General features: G+C 37.4%; 2 protein-coding genes across 3 annotated transcripts; both read left to right on the plus strand.

Annotated features, from left to right (window-relative positions):
- The first annotated feature begins 5,073 nt into the window (after positions 1 to 5,073).
- Positions 5,074 to 8,572, plus strand: plpp5 (phospholipid phosphatase 5). 2 transcript variants are annotated; one of them, XM_084728577.1, is made up of 8 exons: positions 5,074 to 5,271; positions 5,399 to 5,507; positions 6,052 to 6,183; positions 6,427 to 6,517; positions 6,637 to 6,700; positions 6,788 to 6,912; positions 7,213 to 7,383; positions 8,328 to 8,572. In XM_084728577.1, exons 1-8 carry the CDS (start codon positions 5,201 to 5,203, stop codon positions 8,495 to 8,497), a joined length of 933 nt encoding a protein of 310 aa, XP_084584703.1. In that variant the 5' UTR covers positions 5,074 to 5,200; the 3' UTR covers positions 8,498 to 8,572. The 2 variants fall into 2 exon arrangements, with proteins under 2 accessions (XP_084584703.1, XP_084584704.1); XM_084728578.1 differs by lacking the exon at positions 6,052 to 6,183 and having other exon boundaries at positions 5,081 to 5,271.
- A 4,974-nt stretch (positions 8,573 to 13,546) lies between these two features.
- On the plus strand, positions 13,547 to 20,676 carry cdc45 (CDC45 cell division cycle 45 homolog (S. cerevisiae)). The gene is made up of 18 exons (XM_084728550.1): positions 13,547 to 13,741; positions 13,887 to 13,946; positions 14,945 to 15,037; positions 15,168 to 15,305; positions 15,564 to 15,716; positions 15,809 to 15,867; positions 15,962 to 16,010; positions 16,216 to 16,277; positions 16,379 to 16,429; positions 16,632 to 16,751; positions 16,920 to 17,051; positions 17,196 to 17,294; positions 17,410 to 17,571; positions 18,006 to 18,144; positions 18,241 to 18,324; positions 18,419 to 18,537; positions 19,839 to 19,915; positions 20,315 to 20,676. The coding sequence occupies exons 1-18, from the start codon at positions 13,691 to 13,693 to the stop codon at positions 20,377 to 20,379; spliced, it is 1,713 nt and encodes a 570-aa protein (XP_084584676.1). The 5' UTR covers positions 13,547 to 13,690; the 3' UTR covers positions 20,380 to 20,676.
- Positions 20,677 to 22,500: the final 1,824 nt, after the last annotated feature.

Raw genomic sequence — 22,500 nt, forward strand, 5'->3', positions numbered from 1 at the left:
ATGGCTCTGCGTCTTTTTTCTTTTTGTTATTATCTACCCTTTTAGGAACCCTTTTCTTCCACTGTTTTTCATGGATTTCTTGAAAAAGAGACTAAACTTGCTGATTTCCCAAGCACTGCTCCCAAATTTGCCAAACTCTTTGCATTCAGAGATACTTTTCTGTCCAGCAGTTGATTGTAGGAATTAGGCCTCTTCAGTACATTTTCAGTATCAGGAAGGTGCATCATTAAGGCACTTTTACTTACATACTCAAAACAGTCTGAGTGTCTAAACTTGAATTTTCTTTATTTTTTTATTTATCGATGTATTATTTTTTTACACAGGGTTCATACATGTGTGACTATCAGACCGCAGACATCCTCGACTTTTGTGTTTGTGGCATCAGAGAAAAAATGTCTGACTGATGACTTGTGATTATATAACTGGTCTTACAGCCTTTTCTTCTTTTCAAGGTGACTGTTCAGCTGAAATGCATGCTTCCAACATCAGACACTGGTTTAATCCACTTGTGTATTCAGTTGAAGAGTCTTTAAATGCCTGATTTTAATGTTTTTATTTGTGTTCCTTTGTTTTTTATCCATATTGCACAGAGATCGTGCAAAAACCGAATAGCCTTTATGTTTTCTTTGGTTTTTTGCACCTGCAGATCGCATGATCATGAATTACTTTGTGCCAGTTTGTCTTCTTCTGCCCACCTCTGCTGATACAGCAGCAGTATTACTTATGCCTGATTTAGTGTCCCAGCGTGCATAATTTCATTTTCTTCAAATACTATCTGATGTGTATGTTTTGTTGGTTTAGTCTCATTGTAGTGTCCACATTTCATTTTTAAGAGACAGCATGTTTGTTCTCAGTTAAGTGACCCTTAAATACGCCAGAGGAAGATTTTTCTAAGTGTCCAGGAATTTGCTAATATATTTTTTTTTTCATGTACACTTACATTTAGGATGGACCACCTCCCCTTGTTTGTCAAAGGATATGTTTCAGTTCACTGTGACGTCTTTTGGTTTTTGTGCAATGTTGCTGACTGTCATTAAGTTTTTGATTGACATGCTGTCTGAGGAGAAATAGTGTTGGAATAAATAAATAAATCCACCTTCATAAGCACTCATCATCATCTTTTTACTTGTAGTAAAATTACTTACAGTAACTCTAACTGGGGTCATATCTATCTCTCTTGGTGTTGCTTCAATTAAAAACGTGGATGAACACAAAATACCATGTTGATTACTGTTCAACCTGTGTTACTGCATACTGCATATTGTTGAAGAACTTGTAAATAGTTTGCATTGAACTTGCATAGAATCATGTTACTGTGGCGTGCTCTTTTTGCCTGTACAATTCTGCTTCTAAATGTGTGTGACTGTTGAGACGACACTCTTTTTGTACATGACTGTCTTTTTATTTGAGAATATTGATTCTGTCCTTTTTCATTCTAAAGTTGAGTTTGAAGAGTTCAGACATGCCTGAAGTTTGACTTTAATAAAGCTGTACTCTGTCTCAGTGAAGCACTCCCACTGTATGCGGCTTTTTTTTCATGGTTTGAGAATAATAATAATAAAGAATCAGAATCAGAAATATTTAATTGATCTCCAGGGAAGAATTGGGTTATGTTACAGTTGCTCTTATCCAAGAACATAAAATATATAGCAGGGTTTCTGCAGGTCTTAAAATGTTTATAATCCAATAATCTGAATTTTAGGCCCTAAAATGTTTGAAATACAGTTTTGGTAGGTCTTAAAAATTGACTTATGAAGTAGCAGATACTTTTGTAAAGTTACATTTCACTACACTCTTGCTTCTACGTGTGTTTTTGGAAAGAAATATATTGATATGCTTTAACAATTTCAAAAAGAAACCAACATCAAAACAAAACAGTAACGCAAATTATACATGTATTTTTTGTCATTATGGATGTGAAATATGTTTTAAATTACATTCACATAAATTATTAGAAAATAGAAATAGGAAATATGTAGAAATTTGTGCATTATACTACAATATATAACAACAATATGTAGAGAAAAAAAGGTTAAAAATGCGCATACCATATTATATAACAATGTTGTACATAAAAATGCTGGAAGACAAAGTTTATAAAATGTGTTAGAATGCAAAAATGATTCAAAATAATACTATTAGCTGAAATGTTCAGTCTATATGCAGCATTATTGCCTGTGTATACTAGGGTATTGCACAGCTGAACTGTGACACTGAATTAAGTCAATTTTTGCTGCAACCTTGATCTTGTTTAGTTGTAAAACCCACGTTTTTTAATCAAATGTGTACTAGTGAGATGACAGTTGAGTATGAAAGTCAAATTTTAACTATTTTGAAAAAAAGGTTATGATGAGATTTTAAAGAGTGTGTTAATGGTGAGACATTTATCCAAATAAAAGTGCTACCCAGAATGAGAATGTACTGACACTACATTCATTTTTACTGCGAGGCCTCTAACAGTCTCGTTCACATTCACATATGCAAGAGAGTCAGAAATAAAAATCATGCAGACATCATCATCATGATTTAACCTCTAGATGGCAACCTGTAACGTGACGTGGCTTCTTGCATCCACTTATCAAGGCAGATAACATCACCTGCACACTATTTCCGGTTTATAAAGCACTACAGAGCTTTCTTTTCAAACTCCCACTCAGTAATACACTGTTTTTGTCGACTCTTTTATTTGAAATAAACTCATGTGCTTATGAAATAAAAGGGTTCCATTATAATGAATGGATTTTAAAGGATCACCAGTAGCAACAAATTGACAAAACGTCAGTCAGGTTTCTTGACAAGATAATATAAAAACAAAACATAATGAGAGAGATTTGATATTATTCTTTTTATGTTCTGTGTATTTTATCAATGAAATGTGTTTTTCTTTCATGTTATTATCTGTGTTATCTGTGGCACTGAATTGAAATGAGAGGTGTACATGTAAAAACATACCCTTGTTTTGAAAATCCTAAACCGGGACTAGCTGTGGTGTAGCCGTCAGCTTCACATGGCGCTCAGCTCCTCTGTGGCTTCATCATCTTTGCTCTTCTCCGTTTCCCTGAAGTCCTCAAATGCACGACTTCCCCGGTCGGCAGAAACAGAGCATGTGGAGGCCTGATTCGTGTTAACGGCTGATGTTAATATGAGGATAAAGAGATAAAAAAAAGCAACCTGTTAAAGGTTAGTAATGTACCTGGGATTCCCTGTTTGACAACGCGGAAATGGGCCAGATGTCTTGTTGAACAGATGTTGCTAGCTAGCTTAGCTTAGTCTGCTAACATCTTATTTCTACAACACAGGGACAGGGAATCTGAGCTGGTGTGCTTATTGACAGAGGGTGCATCCAATATTGTAATTATAAAAAAGGCTTAATGTTATATTCAAATTATTAACAGCTTTTAAATAAAAGTGAAGGTACAGATACAGTACGTTGGCCTTTAAACCAGGTTTTGAACAGGACAGGCTACACAGAGTAAAATCTGAAAGACACTCGACATTGTTGTTTTTTTTTTTTTACTAATATTCCAACAGATATATGCATAGAGAGTAAAACTGAACATTTTCCTCATTTGCTAGGTTTTGGGTGGATTTTCGTCTTTGTAGTAAAACGTAAACGTAACGAACAAAGGTCAGTAATCTCGGCTGGTGTGGGACTGAAAAGCACATTGAGAATTTGTGAAATTGAGTTTTTCACTTTATTTGATTTATAACGTAAGGATGTATTGATGTGTTTCTGCAAGGATATTTTCCCTTCTTTACTCTGACAACTGCATACATTCAGGAACTTCAAACATGTTTAGACATCTCTAAGGTAATGTAAGGGGTTGAGGAGGGAAAGCTAGGTTTACAGGCCAGTGTATCAACCAATATTTATAATATATTTACAATAATTATTGCACATACAGTATATCAGTATCAGTGTATGTTGGTCGATAAGTAGACAGTTCTGTACAGAAATGCAGAAGATGTGTTTCAGGTACTATACAAACAGTGTTTATTACATAGTTTGTCAACAAAAGTTTATTTGTTTTTTGCAAAATGCCCTGCTTTTTGTCACAATTCATAAAACCAAACTAATGTTCTGAGTTTATGTTAAAACAGAAAACTGTAGCATGCTCTGGCTTCATATGCATTTCCTTTTATTCTGTTAAAAAAAAAAACACCTTCAAGATCAGTGTTTGATTTTGAAGAAGACCTGGAGACTGAAACATTATCAGAATAAAAAGGAATGCATATGGAGCCAGAGTGTGTGGCACTTTTCCTGAGTTCAGGTCTTCTTCCAGTGATCAGCATCTCATCACAATCCCTGGTGTGCGTTCATCTTCCAAACTAAAAACATCTATTGTCGCTGGATTTTTTCAAAACCTCATATATCATCGATACAGTTCTCAAACATCAGTGTCCTTTTCTGACAAAAACGATGTTACTATCAGTAGGCCTGTCACAATAACTGTTTTTGTTGGATGATATACTGTATGTGCCCCAGAAGTAATTGCAATAGAAAATACTATTGTCATTTTTAGACTGTTTGACACAATTAATGTAATATAACAGCATAAGAATGCAAGTAGACCGTTTTAGAGATTAATGCACTTATAATTCAGACAGCAGATGACAAGAGGAGAGAAGCAGTATGATCATAAATGACAGTGCTAGGGAAACCCTGCTGTTTGTTTTGGCATCATGTTGGCTAAAATGTTGGTGATACATCATCATACATCATGATACATCATCATGATACATGTACTCGACTTGATTTTTGCTGTCTTCTATAAGTTGATAACGTGATTATTGTGACAGGCCTAAGTATCAGGAGGATGTCAGATGAGTCTAACTGTCTCACACAGTTCTAAAAACAGGTCTGTCAGGCACACTCACTGAACAAACCTGTGTGGGTGTGGAGTTAAAAAGTGCCCAGACAAAGTAAAGTCAGTTTATTCTTTCCCTCAGACAGTCCATCAGGATTATAGAGAGCAGAAATTTGTACTGTTCACTGAACGTGTCTGCATTAAACTGAAGTATATAGAAATTAGATTTACTGGTTTTCTACATACATACATTTTTATTTTCAGCACCCATATTGATGGCATAAAGGAAAAGCTTCATTTCAGCTCGTCATTTTTTTCTAGTCCCAGTTAAGTTAAATGGAGGTGGAGTGATGATGTTTGCTGTTGACTGAAGTCCACTCCCAAAAAACAAAATGAAGAGGAGGCTGCTTCGTGGTTTCCTGTCGGAGGTTTCCATCCGGATGGCTCTGTTGGTTGTGTTCCTGTAAGTACATCCACCCCCCTCTGAAACATTTGCATCAGTGTTTTATGGATCCATAATTTAAAAAGACAGGCTTTGTTTTTATGACAAGCAAACAAACAGAAACGTTGCTCTTTATGTGTTTGTGTAGTGTGACGGAGCAGCTTCCTCCTTTCTACCGTGAGATCCAATCAGAGGAGATGTGGTTGTATAAATTCCATCGTGTGGAGAGAGATCATGTGCCCACCTCTCTTATGTTTGTAAGTAAAATGCCTCTGAGTTAAAATGGAACATAATAAATGTCTCAGTTCAGTTTTCCCCTCTAACTTCCTCTAACCAGTGGCCACCTGAAAAGTCTTTACAAAATAGTATATACTTCCAAAAAAGTGTAATATTTGTAGAATTCTTAAGTGTAATGCCATCAGTGGTTTTGGGACATCGCTGACAGAAGCCCAGAGGCAAATCAGCATTCACTCAAATTGCTGCTTAATCATTAAGTGTGTTGCTTTGTTGTTTTGCAGTCACATGAAAGATATCAAGCAGATGTAACATCTGGTTGGGTCGGGGGCGAGTCAGGGACAGGTTGTGCAATGAGCTACAGCCAGTGAGCGCAGACAGGGAGAGGAGTTGAGAAGGAGAGACTGAAGAGCACCAAAAAGAGTAAAAAGTAGTTATAGAGTAGTAGCATTTATAAAATAGGTCAAACTAGCCCCACCAGCTACAACAGTAACATGCTGTACACTGATGCTTCAGTATTAATAATCTAATGTCACTTCTGGTGTGTTTTTTCATGACAAAACATAGGTTGGAGCCCAGGCAGACTCCTCATGGATTCCTCCTGGTGAAAGATCTTGTAATGTGGGACCGCCTGTCGCTGATCTGTCATGTAGTGTGCAGACCACAACGACTTCAAGATTCCCGATAACAAGACAGGCAGTTGTGTGGTGTGAACAGTACAGTGATCTGATGACTTTGGCATTCATGTAGTGTGACAGAGACATGAGTAGTCTGAAACATGGGCAAAGGCTGGCACAGTCCCTTGTAGAGGAAACATAAAGAAGCAATAAAAAAAAAAACATTTGTTATTAATGTAGATGCAGGCTTGCAGACAGACATTAATTTGGCTCTAGCTGGATTATAGTTGATATACTCTTCTCTCTTTTTTTCTGTCTGCATCAGAGTGTGGCAGTTTTCACCCCGCTGATTGTAATCCTGGTTTTCACCCTTCTTAAGAAGACAGAGCGAGGAGATCTAAAAGAGGCCTCCCTTGGTAAGAAAGTTGCATACGGACATTGTTTTTTATTTATTTATTTATTTATGTATTTATTTCATATTAAGAAAAAAATTGTTTTTGAGTTGATGCATCTTTTGTTTCCCTCTGTCATCCAGCTGTGACTTTGACTCTGGTGCTGAACGGAGTTTTCACCAACGTCATAAAACTTGTTGTTGGCAGGTAAACATGGTTCACAGCAAATCATAATGAAATCTTGTGTCACACTGAATAAAAGCTTAAATCAAAGCGTGTGTGTCCCTGCCTCAGGCCACGGCCAGACTTCTTCTACCGCTGTTTCCCAGATGGTCAGATGAACCTGGAGCTGCACTGCAGCGGTGACCCAGATGTCGTCATGGAGGGGAGGAAGAGTTTTCCCAGCGGACACTCCTCCTGTAAGGGCCTTTTATGGTTGATTATGCCTCAGTAGCTGGTACATTTCCATCAGCAGGCAACAAGAAAAACAACAAATGCACAAAGTAGGGCAGGAGGGCATATGATATATCTGAAAATAGATGTATGTAAGTGTATTTTAGCCTCCAGGCTCTTATTTTGTTGTATAAACAAGAAAGCATCTCTCCATGTCTAATGTCTGCCCTTTTTTCTTTTATTGTTTCTCTCTCAGTTCTCTCTGTTTCTTTATAACTCTTTGTCTGGCTCTGATCACCCTTTTGATCCTCTGTCTTTGATCCCAGTTGCCTTTGCAGGTTTGGGTTTCACGGCACTGTACATTGCAGGAAAGCTGCGCTGCTTCAATGCAGCTGGTCAAGGCAGAGCGTGGCGGCTGTGTGCCTTCCTCACCCCTTTACTCATCGCGACAGTGATTGCCCTCTCCAGAACCTGCGACTACAAACACCACTGGCAAGGTCAGAGCCAAAGAAATGCTCAGATTGAAACGTGTGCAGCAGTGTCCATTAGCATTTGTTTTACATGACGACTGAAGAAATTTGATGATTTAAGAGTTGTTGTTTCCTTAAATCAGCTTGGAACAACCTGTGCAGCAGTGTTGATCTCATCCACACACAACTCTTTTGTGGACATATGACAGATGAAGCGCACATTCATAATTCTGCACACAAATCTCTGATTGGCTGAAAATTTTATTTTTTCAACTGGGGAAACCGCTCTCAGTAACCACCACACCAGACTCATTTGAATTGCTGAAAACACTGGACATGTGAGCTGTGATTTTCAACATCTAGACCCAGGTCAACCTGCAAAACCTGTGACGATCAAAGTCAAATGCATTGGCTCATTTCCATTACAAACCTGTTAATTTTACTTTAGACAAACATAAACATTAGACTTAGATTGAGTTATACAATCATCCATATCCATAGCTTTCTTTACTTTAATGTTAGTAATCATTTTGAGATGATACTTATCTTTTTACTAGAATGGTTGATATTTTATATAGTTTTTTGGGTTTTTTTAATCCAAAATTTTGAAAATTATATTGAATATCAATATTTATCAAAGTATTGTATCAAAATTACGTTTGCTTAGGTTATTGGCCACAGATGCGTTTCTGCAAAAGTCGAGTCTGTTTAAACTTTTCACCCCAGGGCACTCTGTTTTTTTTCAGCATCCCCTAAACTGCCACAGCCTAAATGGATCACCCCAACTCAAATGAATGAGATGACTATCATTTTGGGTGTGACACCTGATTCTGTCTGAATACAGTCGTAGGGTTAATAGTCTCTCAAAATATTTGAATCTTTACACATGGGCAGAAAATGTGAGAAAGCACTGATGTGAAACTGTAGACTCAAACTCCTCATATGTGTGTGTGTCTCTCTTCTCTGTGCAGATGTGTTAGTGGGGTCTCTGCTGGGTTTCGCCTTCGCCTGGTTGTGTTACAGACAGCACTACCCTGCACTTCAGGACGCTGACTGCCACAGACCTCTGCGTCACAGAGAAACTGTTCCTGCTGCACAGGAGCGCAAACTGGCCAACTCCAACTACATCCTGCCCCTGTAGGACAGCTGGAACTGGATCATACTCTTTACTGGTGTCATTTACTCTGGGTTACATGGTAATCCTTCTAATTATGGTTTTCACCACCATCATGGTTTTAGGGCTGGGCATTATATCAGTATTTATTATCATTGTATCATGTATGTGGGATTTTTTTCTGTATCTTGAATCATGACAAAAAACTAAAATGACAAAGGACACATTTCTTTAAACAGATTGTGAAACATTTGAGAGTCGCTGTGAGTAACAACTCTAGTTTAACAGTCCAGTGTGCTGGGCTTCAGCTACATAAACAACTTGAAACAGATATTATTACATACTGAATTATCAATATTGGAGGGCCTGTTGAATATCATAACATTTATTAGTCTCCATCCATATGACCCAGCCCTGCACACCCTGTGTATTGTGCCTATAGATCACATGACTTTAAATTCTCACAACAGCTGAGCAGGTCAACAACACAAGCACTGCACTAATAGTCCACTGCCCATCAATCCCTGGCTCAGCTGCCGTGAAACAGTTTCTCATGTCGGATCACAATTTTGTGATTGTTTTGTAAACTTTTTCAACAAGCAGGGTTGAGGCCTGAGGGAAAAATATACAGTATTGGATGTTTGCACGGGGAAGATCGTTCCTGACCTTTGGGAAACGATATCTAGTGAAGAGAATCAGAGCTCAACAACGGTTAAACGATAAATCACTTTGTCAGTGTGCAGAAAATGAATGGAAAAAACTTTTGATAATTGATAAAGCTTTTATGTAATGTATCAACCAGTAATGTCAAACATTTGGCGGTGGCAGCCATCTCAGATGTAAAGTTTTGCTGTTTTTTGTATGATTGTAAGTTGAAGATACAAGTACTGGTCTGTTGGCAAGACAAAACAGAAGTGAAAAATGATTAATATTATTATTCATCTGTTTTTCTCACAGTAATCAGATGAAATTATTAATCAAACATTCAGTACAGAAAAGAATTAAGATATTAGATAATACCAATAATCATTAGTTCTAGCCCAAGCTCAGAAAGGTCAGCTTATTCATGATTGAGAGCTTTTTCAGCTGCATCCCAAAGCCTTCCTCAGTGAATGAAGCTGGCTCAGATGTGATCACAAGACCTAAAAGTGAGACAACAAGGCCGTTGGACAAGACGACATCAGCTGTTTGTGAAAACCAGCCCAAACCAGGCACAGTCAATGAGCAGCTGTGGAAAAGACAATGCAGGGCATCCTTATACTTAAACCAATACACGGGTTACAATCCATCTCTTTACTGGACAGCATCACTTAATAGCATGTGCCTGAACATTTAAATTTAGGTTACGGGATCCCACTTGAGCCAGCTCCGCTCATTAAAGAAGACTGAGATGAGTGTTAAAAGTTCAAATAATCAGCAAGTGGACCTTTGAGCTTAGATAATCTTCACCATATAGTATCTGATTTGATAAGAGAACTAGTTAATTAAGAAGCGGTCATGTAAGCTGTTCATATCTAAACGTAGGGGTGGGCGATATGGATGAAATCCTTTATCACATCATTTTATTGTGATTTGATATCACGAAACATTGATATCATGTCATATTTAATTGGTCTAACTTAAGATAAATTCAGAAACAGATTATGGATAAAATAATCACGGAGGAATGTCTGTGATTTGTCCTGAACAACCAGATATTAAAGAATAAGGCGGACATTACGGTCAACAAATTCCTTGAAAAGGCCAAACCAACAATCTGTGTAATCAAAAACCAAAGGGTGCCGTCATTTCCTTCATCAAGGAGTCAAACAGATCACATGGAAAAAAAATGTATTTGATCATTCAGTTTGTTCCCAGTCTGTGGCACTTAGCCTCAAAAGACACAAAACTTTAACACTCAGTCAGTAAAATACTTTATATATTGTGCTTTTATTTACTGCAGAAGACTCAATATTGTCCTAAAGCAGATGGACAATGCAGTTGTCATAATGGAATTGCCTTTTCATGGGATTTGTTGACAATAACAAGAAAGCAAGGCTAAAGAAAAGTACAGAATATCACCAGACATATCCGTTAAAAACATAGCTACCACTTTATTAACTATATAGTAAAATCTCTGACATTAGACATGCTGGTATCGTTGCACGGTGCACATCAACGTATGGCCCACCCCTGTCTGAAAGCACCTGTTCAGTTGCCTTGTAAAGCAGGTTAATCAAACCCACTTGTCATATCTTTGATCTCCGCAGTTCTGCTTTAAATCTCTCCGTCTTCCTATAGTTTTACTATTTTGAATGTTTCCATTCACAGGATGTTAGATTGACATCTGGAAAGGGTTCATAACCCCAATCCTCAGTACCATGCCCTGATGTAGCAGTTCAACTCATCTCTTCTCGTGGTTTTTGCTGTAGTTTGATAATCATAATCACATCTCCACAGCACATCTGCTTATATCTACACAAGTTAATATGACTGTAAAAGAACTATGAGATAAATGTTTTCCTATATGTCAGTGGTCTCAGGCTTATTGTAGGTCTGGTTTTTGTTACTGCACACTCTCCTGGCTCCTCTGCCAACCTGTTTAAAGTGTGAACGTTCACCAGAGGTGGAGAGAGGTGGTGTACAGCAGGGGTTGGTGGTTGGAGTGACAACAGAACCAGATCTTTCTGATGAACCTGAGTGAGATCAGACTGTAACCTCTCCAGGTGATGGTGCTAGCCTCCCAGTGCTCCTGCTGGTCAGGTTTTCTATCCTGTTAATAGTTTTATTGGCGCGTAAACTTTGGTGGAATTTTTTTTTTTTTCTGGTAGTTCTCATCAACTTTCTTTAAGACTGTGAACTTTTAGTTCCAATTTTCTGTTTTATCTCTTTATTGATATTTGTAAGGTTGGTTTTCCATTGGAATGAAGATATTTTATTATTTTACTTTCGATGTGACTGTTTTTGCAGGTTGAAACATGAGAAATGACAAAACCTCTTGTGTTTCTGTTTGCGTGTGAAACCAGCCAAAGTTTTGCAGGGTCAAAGCACTTTTGCTCGTCGCTGTGAGTCAAGCTTTAAGCTGTTGGATCACAGTGGTTTCAGACCAAACTTGGTAGAAAAAAACAGATGAATTTGTGCCTTTGTTTACTAAATTACTTTATTTCTCTTAGTTAATGAATGAAGTATATACTGCATGTCACAGTGTATGCTCTTGGTCATGTTGTGGGCACAACTTTGTTCTCAATTTTTATGTTTTTTATTGTTTTACAGTGTCAGTTGGGAAGAAACTACATTATGTTTAAATGTGGCATGCTGCCTTTCTTTACCTCAGAAAAAATCTTTACTTTCCATACCTTTTATTGCTGATGGAGTCACATGTGAAGATTTCTGGGTGGAAACATGAGAGAGTAGCCAAGAGGAGGACTAACTTCACTTTTTACAAAACTTTGAGACAAAAATATCTGAATTTACTCAATCTTACAGGTATTTATGACATGATGTACAGGTCTAAGTGTATTTAATTTCGGGGCATGTAGGAGTTTACTTGAATTTTGAATATTTGTTTGTTAACCTTTAATGTGATAATGTTATTTCATGAAAATAGAAATCGTCTGTGTGGGCACACAGGTTTTTTGGGAGGGGTCTGTCAAATTAAAAAAAAAGTTCATTAGACTGCTGCATTTTGATAAAATCCTGCATGTTTCACAGCTAAGGAGCAACATACTGAATTTTCTCAATTACTTTCCTTCCAAATCCCAACATTTCCATCCATTTTTATTAATTTATGTGATTTTCAGTCCATGTATACTGTATCAGGTTGATGATCATGTCTCCTTTAGATGTACAATCATGACGAGAGATTATTATACTACGACTTGCCTGTTGTTTGCTTTATTTATGTCATGCTCATCATAATTTGCCTTGGCTTGTAGGACCACATAGCAGCTGCTCATGCTGATACAGTATCCTGATTGTACATGTTGTGATGCTTTTAATGAATCTTTTGGTGACACTAAATGATGTTTCTAAATAATATTGCAATACACTCTGTCCTTTGCTTATTTTCTTTTGAGTCACTCTATTTTTGTGTGTATGTGGTGATTACAGGCACCTGTTTAGACAAAATGAAAATTATAGTAAAGCACAAAGCATTGAAAGCTGGGGTCACATGTTAAGAACAAAAATTGGTTTATTATAAATGTATTTCAAAATGATTTTCCGTTTTAAATCTGCAATCACTTATTCATATTTTTAGAAGGCGTATTTAGTATTGTTTTAGTGTTGATACTGCAGAGGTCCAAAAATCTGAACTGCCTTAAAAGCTTAAATTAAAACCGGAATGGCCCATTTGGAATCATATTATATAATTAAATTATTAAATTAAGCTGGTAAAGGTGGGACTAATTTTAATTACTTTATACACTGCTGGGTAGTTTTTTGTTATAACAGTCATAAGAAGAACATAATCTAAATCTTTTAAGTAAACAGCTGCTAAAGCTAAATGTAACTTCAAGAAGTATATACAAGATGTAGTCTAGTGGAGTCATGGTAAAAAGCATAAAATGGAAGTTCTCAATTAAAGTTCCTCAAACTTGTACTTAAGTGCTGTACCTGAGTAAATGTAGCCTCTGTACCAAAAGCTTACATAAAACAGGGTTTATTTAAAAAAAAAAAAAAAAAAAAAACTCAGCAGGAATCTGTATGAACTGCACGCTAATGTATATTGTGACAGGTGTTTCTCTCTGGCTCTTTGTCGAAGGTAGAGTCGTGTCGAGAAGGGAACCCATGATTTGCGAAACTCTCGCGAGATTTGTACGCATTGTAGCTTCATTGTGCATATTGCACAGATTAATTGTGTTTCATAATGGGTCGACTTTGTGATTAAAATCTGTGTAGGATTAGGAACATAATACACCTGATTAGGGATCAGGGAAAGGTCATTTTATGTTTTATCGCGAGACCCTTTCGCGAGTCTAGGGCTCCCTTCTAAACACGACTGTCGGCACTTTCTTTTCTCAAGTTGGTGGACGTGGCCTTGCGTTGTTACGCGCGTTACGTTTCTCCCAGTGATTGGTTGGAAGTGACGTGTAGATTTGGCGCCACAATTCCAACAAGGAACACAGGACTGCCGCAAACTAGCCCCCTGTCTGACAGCAAACCAAAATAACCCGGCTTTCATGCCACTTTAGCGTTGTTTTATCGAGTTTATCTCGTCAGTTTTAACCGATACTTTTGACTATGTTTATCACGGACATAAGAAAGGAATTTTATGAAGTTGTTGCCAACCAGGTAAGTTGTTCGAGCTAGCTTAATTGACTTTGACATTAGGTTAGCTCACTTGAACCTTTGCTAACGCTACTTAACATATCCGAGTATTCATTTTATATGTTTTACTTAACTAAACCTGATCTGTCCTACGTTTCTTTGTATTCAGAGAGTCGCACTCCTGGTGGCATCAGACATTGACGCTCTTTGCGCCTGTAAGATACTACAGGTAAGACAATCAGCTAACTGTTAGCAAATGTTAGCACCTGCAACCTCAAAGACAGACATATACAGTATGTAGGACCCATGTACATACAAGAATATATATATATATATATATATATATATATATATATATATATATATATATATATATATATATGCATAACGGATGATGTGGAATTAAGACGAGTAAAATAGACACAAGTTTAACCAAATGAAATGTAAAATATTTTTTACACTTGATTTAACAGGTTCAAGTAAGTTAATACTTAGCAGCTCCCTCCTTGTATAATGTTTGTTGTGTTTATCTGTGACTCTTACCTCTTTGACACCCCTGATAGTGACTACATGTACATTCTACACACTTGATTCAGTGGGTTACATTAATTCACATCTTCTGGATTGCTATCTTGTATATTGCACATATTCTTATACTGCATAGGGTGTAGTTTTGCAAATTCCCTCGTCAATATTTTGCACACTCAAGCTACACATGACATACACTTATAAATGGAGGTTAGGACTAGAAGATCTTTTGAAGGTTATTACCATGAGATCATAGTAATTTAAATTCCAAGTTATATCTCTTATTATTGACAGGAAAAGGATGTAAAATCTGACAAATTAATGTCTTATACACACTTCCTGAGATTAAATTAATGGTCATGTACATTTTGAAAAGTCTCGGCTTGAATGTGTGACAGGTGTGTCAGAGGAAGGTACAATTTGAAAACGATAAGAACTCTGGCACAATGTCTTGCATACTGCAGAGATATTTTATTTGATTATGACGTTTCAGTCTGTCCAGCCATATACACTAAATACTAACTAGAATAGATATGTTTGTACTTTGATATTTGTTGTTGAAGTTGCTTACTGGCTTTGTTTTCATTGACGCAGTTGCTCAAGACTCAGAGTGTCTGTATTTTTATATGTCAGAGAGGGGCTAATGATGAATTACTAAATTAAACAATAATTTCTGAGTTTTTTTTGTTTCTCTACCAGGCACTGTTCCACTGTGACCAGGTCCAGTACACACTCGTACCAGTTGCAGGCTGGCAGGACCTTGGCACTGCCTTCCTTGAACATAAAGAGCAGGTATGATTAAGTTACACCTGAGCTTATACATGACTAAATGACTGCAGGACAAACCAGGAAGAACTTTAGAGGTTTTCCACACTGTCGCTCTAAACTAAATGCGTTGTTTTTTGTGTATTTTGTGTTCTAGTTCCGGTACTTTGTTCTCATCAACTGCGGGGCAAATGTTGACCTTCTTGAGATGCTGCAGCCGGACGATGATTCCATCTTCTTCATCTGTGACACTCACCGGCCTGTAGATGTTGTCAATGTCTACAATGACACCCAGGTGATGGATAATGATCAATTCAGCTCAAATTCTTGATAATAAAGGAATCAAACTTGGACAACAAATTAAATGTTAATTTTGAATATGCTGCATCCATTTGTGTTTATTAGCTTGTGAACTGGTTAAGTATTTTCTCCAGTTTAGCTCTTGTTTATGAGCAACACCAAAATATTAAACCACATCTCTGTGGAAACTGTGTATCCATGCCTACTCTTCTGGGAAATAACATTGTGTAAACTTGTATTATCTCATCTGCAGATAAAGCTACTAATCAAACAGAACGATGACCTTGGTGTGCCCTCATATGACGATATCTTTCGAGATGATGAAGATGATGAGGAAGGAGGTGACTCTGGAAATGAGAGTGATGAGGGCTCAGAGCCATCTGGGAAACGGAGGAGATTTGATGAAGTACGTATCGAATGAGATAGGATGAGAAAATATCACTTAAGTGAATCGTGACTCTACTGGTGATTGTGTGACTGTGTGTCATGTTGTTGCAGGGGGCGGTTGAGAGGAGAATTGAAAGACAGCGAGCAAGGAGGGAGTGGGAGGCACGAAGGTGAAGTGTTTTTAAAAAGGTGTAGGGATGATTGTTGTCATATAGATGCTGTAGTTTACACAGACACTAATGTTTTACTGCTTTACTTTCTCAGGAGGGAAATCTTGTTTGACTATGAGCAGTATGAATATCATGGAACTTCTGTAAGTTGACACTTTTTTTTTCCAGAAACACTGAATGAGTGTGGTGGATGAATTAGATAATTTGCATGTTTTAAACTGGCACAAAATTAAGATCTAACATTTGAGAGTTCACTATGTATTACTGTGTGTTTACATTCATTTCACATAGTCTGTTATTATTCCTGAATGATTCCTGAATATAAATGTATTCATGTGTGTCTGTCAGGCTGCAATGATGTTTTTTGAGTTGGCGTGGGTGTTGACTAAAGACACCAAGGACATGCTCTGGTAAGTTATGTTTTAAATGTTCTTTTTTTTAATGACATAAATATTGTGGAAGTGCATTGTGCACTGTGCAGACGTTTAGATGAAGAATTTTTTCTTTGCAGGTGGGCCGTCATTGGGCTGACAGACCAGTGGGTTCATGATAAAATCACTCAGTAAGGAAGTCTTGAATATTTCAAAATGTAATTCTCAAAAACATAAATTGATTCCCTTTTTAAATGGGGGGACACACTGCTGTAATACAGTGATTTGTGTGAGTTTTTTTTCCCCAACATTTTCATTTAAAGATGTATTTTACTGTAAGTTTGCATGAAGTTGTTTACCCACCCTGAATTATTCTTGTCATATTCCTTTTAGTATGAAATATGTAACTGACATCGCCACAATGCAGCGACATGTCTCCCGACATAACCACCGGAATGAGGATGAGGAGAACTCTTTGTCCATCGACTGTATGAGGATCTCCTTTGAATACGAGTATCCTTAATTCATCTGACATTTTGTTATTATGGATCTGTGCATCTCAGCTTTTCCCCTCATACATTGCATATCGTGTCATAATGGCAGGAAATACTTGTACAAACTCTTTTTTTTTTTTTTTTAATTAATTTATTTTTTTTAGTTTTCCTTAACCCTCTGTTTCAGCCTCCGTCTAACCCTCTACCAGCACTGGTCCCTGTACGAGAGCATCTGTAATTCTTGTTATACATCCTGCAACTTCAAGCTTTGGACATTAAATGGCCAAAAGAAACTCCAGGAATTCCTTGCTGACATGGGGTACATGCCTAGAAAGATGTGTTGTGTTTGTTACCAGTAAAACAATTATCAACAGAAATACTTATTTCATTAAATGGTGTTTGACTTGAGTCTGTGATGTGAAATACAAATGCCATACTTGTTTTAATGGCTGATATTTAACAGGTTACCTCTGAAGCAAGTGAGGCAGAAATTCAACTCCATGGACATGTCAATCAAAGAGAACCTACGAGACGTCATCGAGGAGTCTTCCAATAAATACGGGTGTGAATCTTGAAATAACATAAAGGAAAACAGGGTTCATTTGTTGTTACTCAGATTCATTTATTGACAGATGGTCTGAAATGATTTGTCCTTTTTTTTTTTCTCCATCCATCAGTATGAAGGACATCCGCATCCAGACATTCGGTGTTCACTTTGGCTTTAAGAACCGCTTCCTGGCCAGTGACATGGTGCATGCTACTGCTGCCTTGCTGGAGAGCACTGAGAAAGATGAGAGTGATGGTGACAACTTCATCAAGGCTCTGGATTCTCTTTCCAGGTATGTAGCACAAACTTCATGTTAGTCAGTTCACATTTTATCAAATGTTCGCAAATTTTCTAATATAAAGAACAAGGGCAAAACAGTATCACAATCTGTTTTAGCTGAGCTAACAACACAAAAACACCATATCTGTTTACACATTAGTGCGTCGACTTCACCTGTCTCTGCCCCACTGTGTGTGTGTGTGCGTGCGCGAAACAGAGACGAGGAGAGAAATAGAGCAACCATAAGACTCACATTGAGCTGAAATGAGTACACATAAATTGGGAAAATAGCCTTACATAAATAAAATATTTTGTTTCTTTTAGGGCAGTGGTTGGGGAAACACTGGCTAGAGCTTTAAAGCAATAAAATATGTTTATGATCAGATTACAAAAACACTGTCAAGTGTCAAGTTAACTGTCTGTCTGTTGATTTCTTTCTTTGTGTAGGAGTAACCTTGAACGTCTACATTCAGGCATTGAGCTGGCGAAAAAAAAGCTGATGGCCATCCAGCAGACTGTAGCAAGCTGCATCTGTACCAACCTCATCCTTTCCCAGGGACCCTTTCTCTACTGCTACCTCATGGAGGTACGAGTGTCTGTATGACCTGCAGGTGTGTGAGTGGCTGTTTCTTATCAGTATGCCCTGCTCAATACATCTGTCCTCCTGCTCTTTCATGTACAGGGTACTCCTGATGTGAAGCTCTTTTCTAAGCCTATGGCCTTGACTCTACTCAGCAAGTACCTTCTGAAAGCTTTTGTCTGTTCTGTAAGTATATTACTGGGAAAGAACCTTTTATTTACACTGAAAAACACACTGTTGTTGGTGTCACTCTTTCACTTGTGGTGTTTTTGTCGGTTAGACAAGGAACAAGCACTGCAAACTGCTCCCCCTCATCATGGCTGCTCCAAAGGACGTGGAAAAGGGAACAGTCATTGTTGTGGGAATCCCACCCGAGTCTGAAACATCTGACAAGAAAAAGTAAGACGTCGCCTTTTCTTCACTTTTTTGTACTCTGGTAAATTGGCCAGCAATTATTATCAGGCAATATTTATTCATAATAGTTTGATCAGTGTTATATAAAGGCCATGAGAGGAGGAGATGATGAGACAGCGAAGCAGACAGATGTCTGTTCTTGTGGCAGGAGATTAAAAGCTGCTTTCCTGTTATAACACATGCCTACCTCTGTGCACTGTGACAGCAAGTCTGTAGACAGCAAGTGACTTTATAGCACAGCAAGGAAAATATAGGGATGCTTATATTTATAAAGGAAAATATGCTATTGATGCTTCAAAAGATTCATATCTGAATCATACTGATTTCTACCCTGACTCTCTACCTCTCTAGAAGGCAAAAAAAAGTACCTCAGCTTCTAAGAGCAAAAAGCGGCTGCTCTAGACTTTATCATTTACCCCTGATGCAAAAGCTGTCATAACAATACATGTTTGTTAAGCCCCAGGCGGATTCCCAATAACCAAGTGTAGGCTGCTTTGATTTAAGTTATCTCTAAGAGTGAAATATGTTCCACATGTTGCCTGGCAATAAATTATACTGCCTTAATCTCTTAATCCTGATTAGAGCACCCTTATAAAAATATTAACTGGGCTAAGAATATACCTGATAAATAGAATTAATGATTTTATTTAGCACTTGATAGTGCAATACCTTATTTACAATGCTTTTTTATTTACTATTGAATGTTTAAAATATAACCTCAGAATCCTGAAATCTGCACCATATAGTCAAATGCTCCATATAGGTCTGCCAGTGAGTACATGTTCTTACCATGTCCTACGACGCTATTGACAGAAAGTAAAACCTTTTGTCTATCTTTTGCTGATTTAGTTTGTTTCATGTTGACATTATATTATTTGACGTTTAAATCACCCTTATTCAAAACCATTCTCCTTCTCTTTCCTTCACTGTAAGACAAAAATACCGTTTGTTTTGTTTGCCAGTAGTGTTGGTCTAAATAAATGATAGGGTGAGTCCAATGTGATGTCTTCTTTTGTCCCACCAACAATCCAAAACCCACCAATATTCAATTTACAATCATATAAAATAGGGGGGAAAAGCAAAAAAAAACCCCAAAACATAGAAGTTGACACCTGAGTCGTAATAGTTGTTGTTTCTGCCTGAAAAATGACTGAAATAATGACTTTATTGTCAAAATTGTTGCTTATACATTTTCTGCTGATGAACAGCTACAGCTGTAATGGGTGTTTTGTGTTGTGTACAGCAAACATTACACCATTTCCTCAACTCTTATCCTTTTCTTCAAGTTTCTTTGGTCGAGCATTTGAGAAAGCTGCAGAGAGCACCAGCTCCAGAACTCTTCATGACCACTTTGACACTTCAAGTAAGTGATATTGTCATTGTATTGTTTTACGTTGGGAGATGTCCAGCTCTTCTTTAGACACTAGGTGGCAGCCTTGTCTTCACTTCTGTTTGAGCTTCAATTATCAAAACAAATCAATGAGAAGTTGAGCGCACTGAGCATCATGAAACAAATTGGATTAGTTGAGGTTATTGTCCCTGTCTGCAGTGTAACTTCACACCAGTCACGATCCATATGCAGAAAAGGATTTGTTGAGTATTTTGACACTGCCCTGTACAAAACATTTCTGTCAGACTAACAGTATATTATTATGATTTATTTAATATTTATTAAACCTTACCAAAGAAAACACTTTGGCAGCTGACAGATGTGTTTCATTTTGCACGGTATTAATTTTTAGTTGTGTTTTTCCCTCTGCAGTAATTGAGCTGAAGACAGAGGACAGGAGCAAGTTTCTGGACGCACTCATCACCCTTCTGTCATGAGAGGAAATGTGAGCATGAGTTTCCATGAGTTCTTGTGTAGCTTCTCAAACAGTAGAAGTGCTTTGGCTGTTTACATGCACAGTGTCACCACGAGTGCAAGAACTTGATCCATGTTTTTATCAGTTTTACATGTATATTGTACAGTCTTTTTGTAAATGTGTGAAAGTCCTATTGATGTCTTATTTTTGCTTTTAAATTCCTGAAACATTTGTCTTTTATTTCTGTATGTATGTGAGTGGTTTGTCACATTTTTACATTTTTAAACATGTTTAATTAAATCATAGTAAGTTACTTAAATGTTTTGTATCCCTGTGGTCATGAGTGGTATCAAGCAGCACTGCAGCTAATGATTATTTTTTATTGTTGATTAACCTGTGGATTTTTTTGTCCATACAATCAGAAATTTGTGAAAAAAGTTGATGAGTGTTTCCCAAAGCCCACGGTGATGTCCTCAAATGTCTTGTTTTGTCCACAACCCAAAGATATTCAGTTTACTGTCAGAGAGGAGGAAAGAAACCAGAGGAGGAAGACAACTAATCAATTAATTGTTGAAGCTCTAGTATGAAGTATGTTGCAGTTATTTCTAGGAGTTGTTGAGATATGAGAGCTGTAAAATGCAGGAAATCCATTTGTATAGGTATGACTCTACCTCCACTTTTTCAATATCTTTTAACAGGTACTCTTATAACATAAAACAGAGATTAGACATATAAGGCACCTTTTTTATGCTCATGCTGCCAAGTCTCCAAATGAGTGATCCCATGTTTCTCTAATTATTTTCCTTCTTTTATCAGTGCTGCCACTTGGATATTTCAGTCAGTTAACCTGGTTAGAATCTCTACTAATAAAAATGTTTAATCGTCTTTTAATTAGGACTGCACAAGTAATCAAAATGTTATTGAAACTGTAATAAGCTTGTAGTGTTGCAATATCCAAAGCGCAAATTGTGATGCAGAAATTATCATTCACACTAATCTTGTATCAAATCACAATATCTGTCAAAATAATTGAATTTTTTTTATTATTATTTATTTACCATATTGTTCAGCCCACTTTTAATTGTCTCTCTGGTCAGTCTGTGAGGAAGATGACATTGTGTTTGACCCAGTTCTAAAATTTTATACCATCAAAAAAAAAAAAAAAATAGAAACCAGGGGTGGGTTCAAATACATATAGATTTTTAAAGTTATGTTTCTGGGCTTTTCTTGCCTTTATTTGATAGGTTAGCTGAAGAGTAGATAGGAAAGTGGGGGTGAAGAGAGAGGAGATGACACACAGCAAAGAGCCACAGGTGAGAGTCGAACTAGCGGCCGCTGCAGATGACTGACAGCCTCCATACATGGGGCGGACGCTCTACTGACTGAGCCATACAACCAGCATTTCCAAATGCATTCAGCTGCATTTTGTGGTATGCAAGCTATTCTGACCCACAATCCTCTGCACAGCAGAAGACGTATCTAATCAACCAAGTGCCAAGAGAGCACAGATGGATTACAGCTCATTAGCTGTTTCAAATGCCATAATTTTTACTTTGCTATGGACTGCAACAGATGAGCAACAGGGTTAAAGTTCAAGGTGCAGTAGTAGGATACATGAATGTCAAGATGTCCTAGTTGACCCTTCCTAAGTCCTGCCCCTTTTTCACTCTGTGCTCCAATGACAGATGAATCAACTTTCTCCTGTCCTGTTTCTTGTACTTAGATATACTATGTCCTCGGCTTGTCTGTGTTGTAAAGAGCCAAATTTGGAAGATAGTTGAGAGACATTGCTGGGGGACCTGTTAAATTGATATATGTTAGCAAAATGCTACCGAACCAGCAAGTTAATCTACATCAATCATTAGCTAGCTAGTTAGTCAATATTAGCTAGCACAAGATGGGACCTTGTATGTCATTTTTACAGAAAAATGCAGATGCCAAGTTTGCTCAACTGTTATTGGAGCACAGAGCAAAAAGGGGCGGGGCAAAGGAAGGGTCAGTTGTATTCATACTGTATGCAACAATATATACTTTGTAAGGGCAGCTCAGTATCCTCTAAAAGAGAGAAATCAGTATGTGATTAAGAACAGGACAGATGTAGAAATACTTGTTAATGACCCTAGTACACCCACCCAATAAAATA

The sequence above is a fragment of the Lutjanus erythropterus genome, chromosome 10, assembly GCF_056507025.1.
Source record: "Lutjanus erythropterus isolate fLutEry1 chromosome 10, fLutEry1.hap2, whole genome shotgun sequence".
NCBI classification, from domain to species: Eukaryota; Metazoa; Chordata; class Actinopteri; order Lutjaniformes; family Lutjanidae; genus Lutjanus; species Lutjanus erythropterus.

What these genes read in the sequence shown, in the direction of transcription:
- cdc45 (XM_084728550.1), top strand. Translation starts at nt 13,691, where the DNA reads ATGTTTATCACGGACATAAGAAAGGAATTTTATGAAGTTGTTGCCAAC. An exon ending in AACGGAGGAGATTTGATGAA is followed by an intron (nt 15,717 to 15,808) that starts GTACGTATCGAA and finishes ATGTTGTTGCAG; the next exon opens with GGGGCGGTTGAGAGGAGAAT. An exon ending in AGGATCTCCTTTGAATACGA is followed by an intron (nt 16,752 to 16,919) that starts GTATCCTTAATT and finishes CCTCTGTTTCAG; the next exon opens with CCTCCGTCTAACCCTCTACC.
- plpp5 (XM_084728577.1), top strand. Translation starts at nt 5,201, where the DNA reads ATGAAGAGGAGGCTGCTTCGTGGTTTCCTGTCGGAGGTTTCCATCCGG. An exon ending in GCTCTGTTGGTTGTGTTCCT is followed by an intron (nt 5,272 to 5,398) that starts GTAAGTACATCC and finishes GTGTTTGTGTAG; the next exon opens with TGTGACGGAGCAGCTTCCTC. An exon ending in CTACAAACACCACTGGCAAG is followed by an intron (nt 7,384 to 8,327) that starts GTCAGAGCCAAA and finishes TTCTCTGTGCAG; the next exon opens with ATGTGTTAGTGGGGTCTCTG.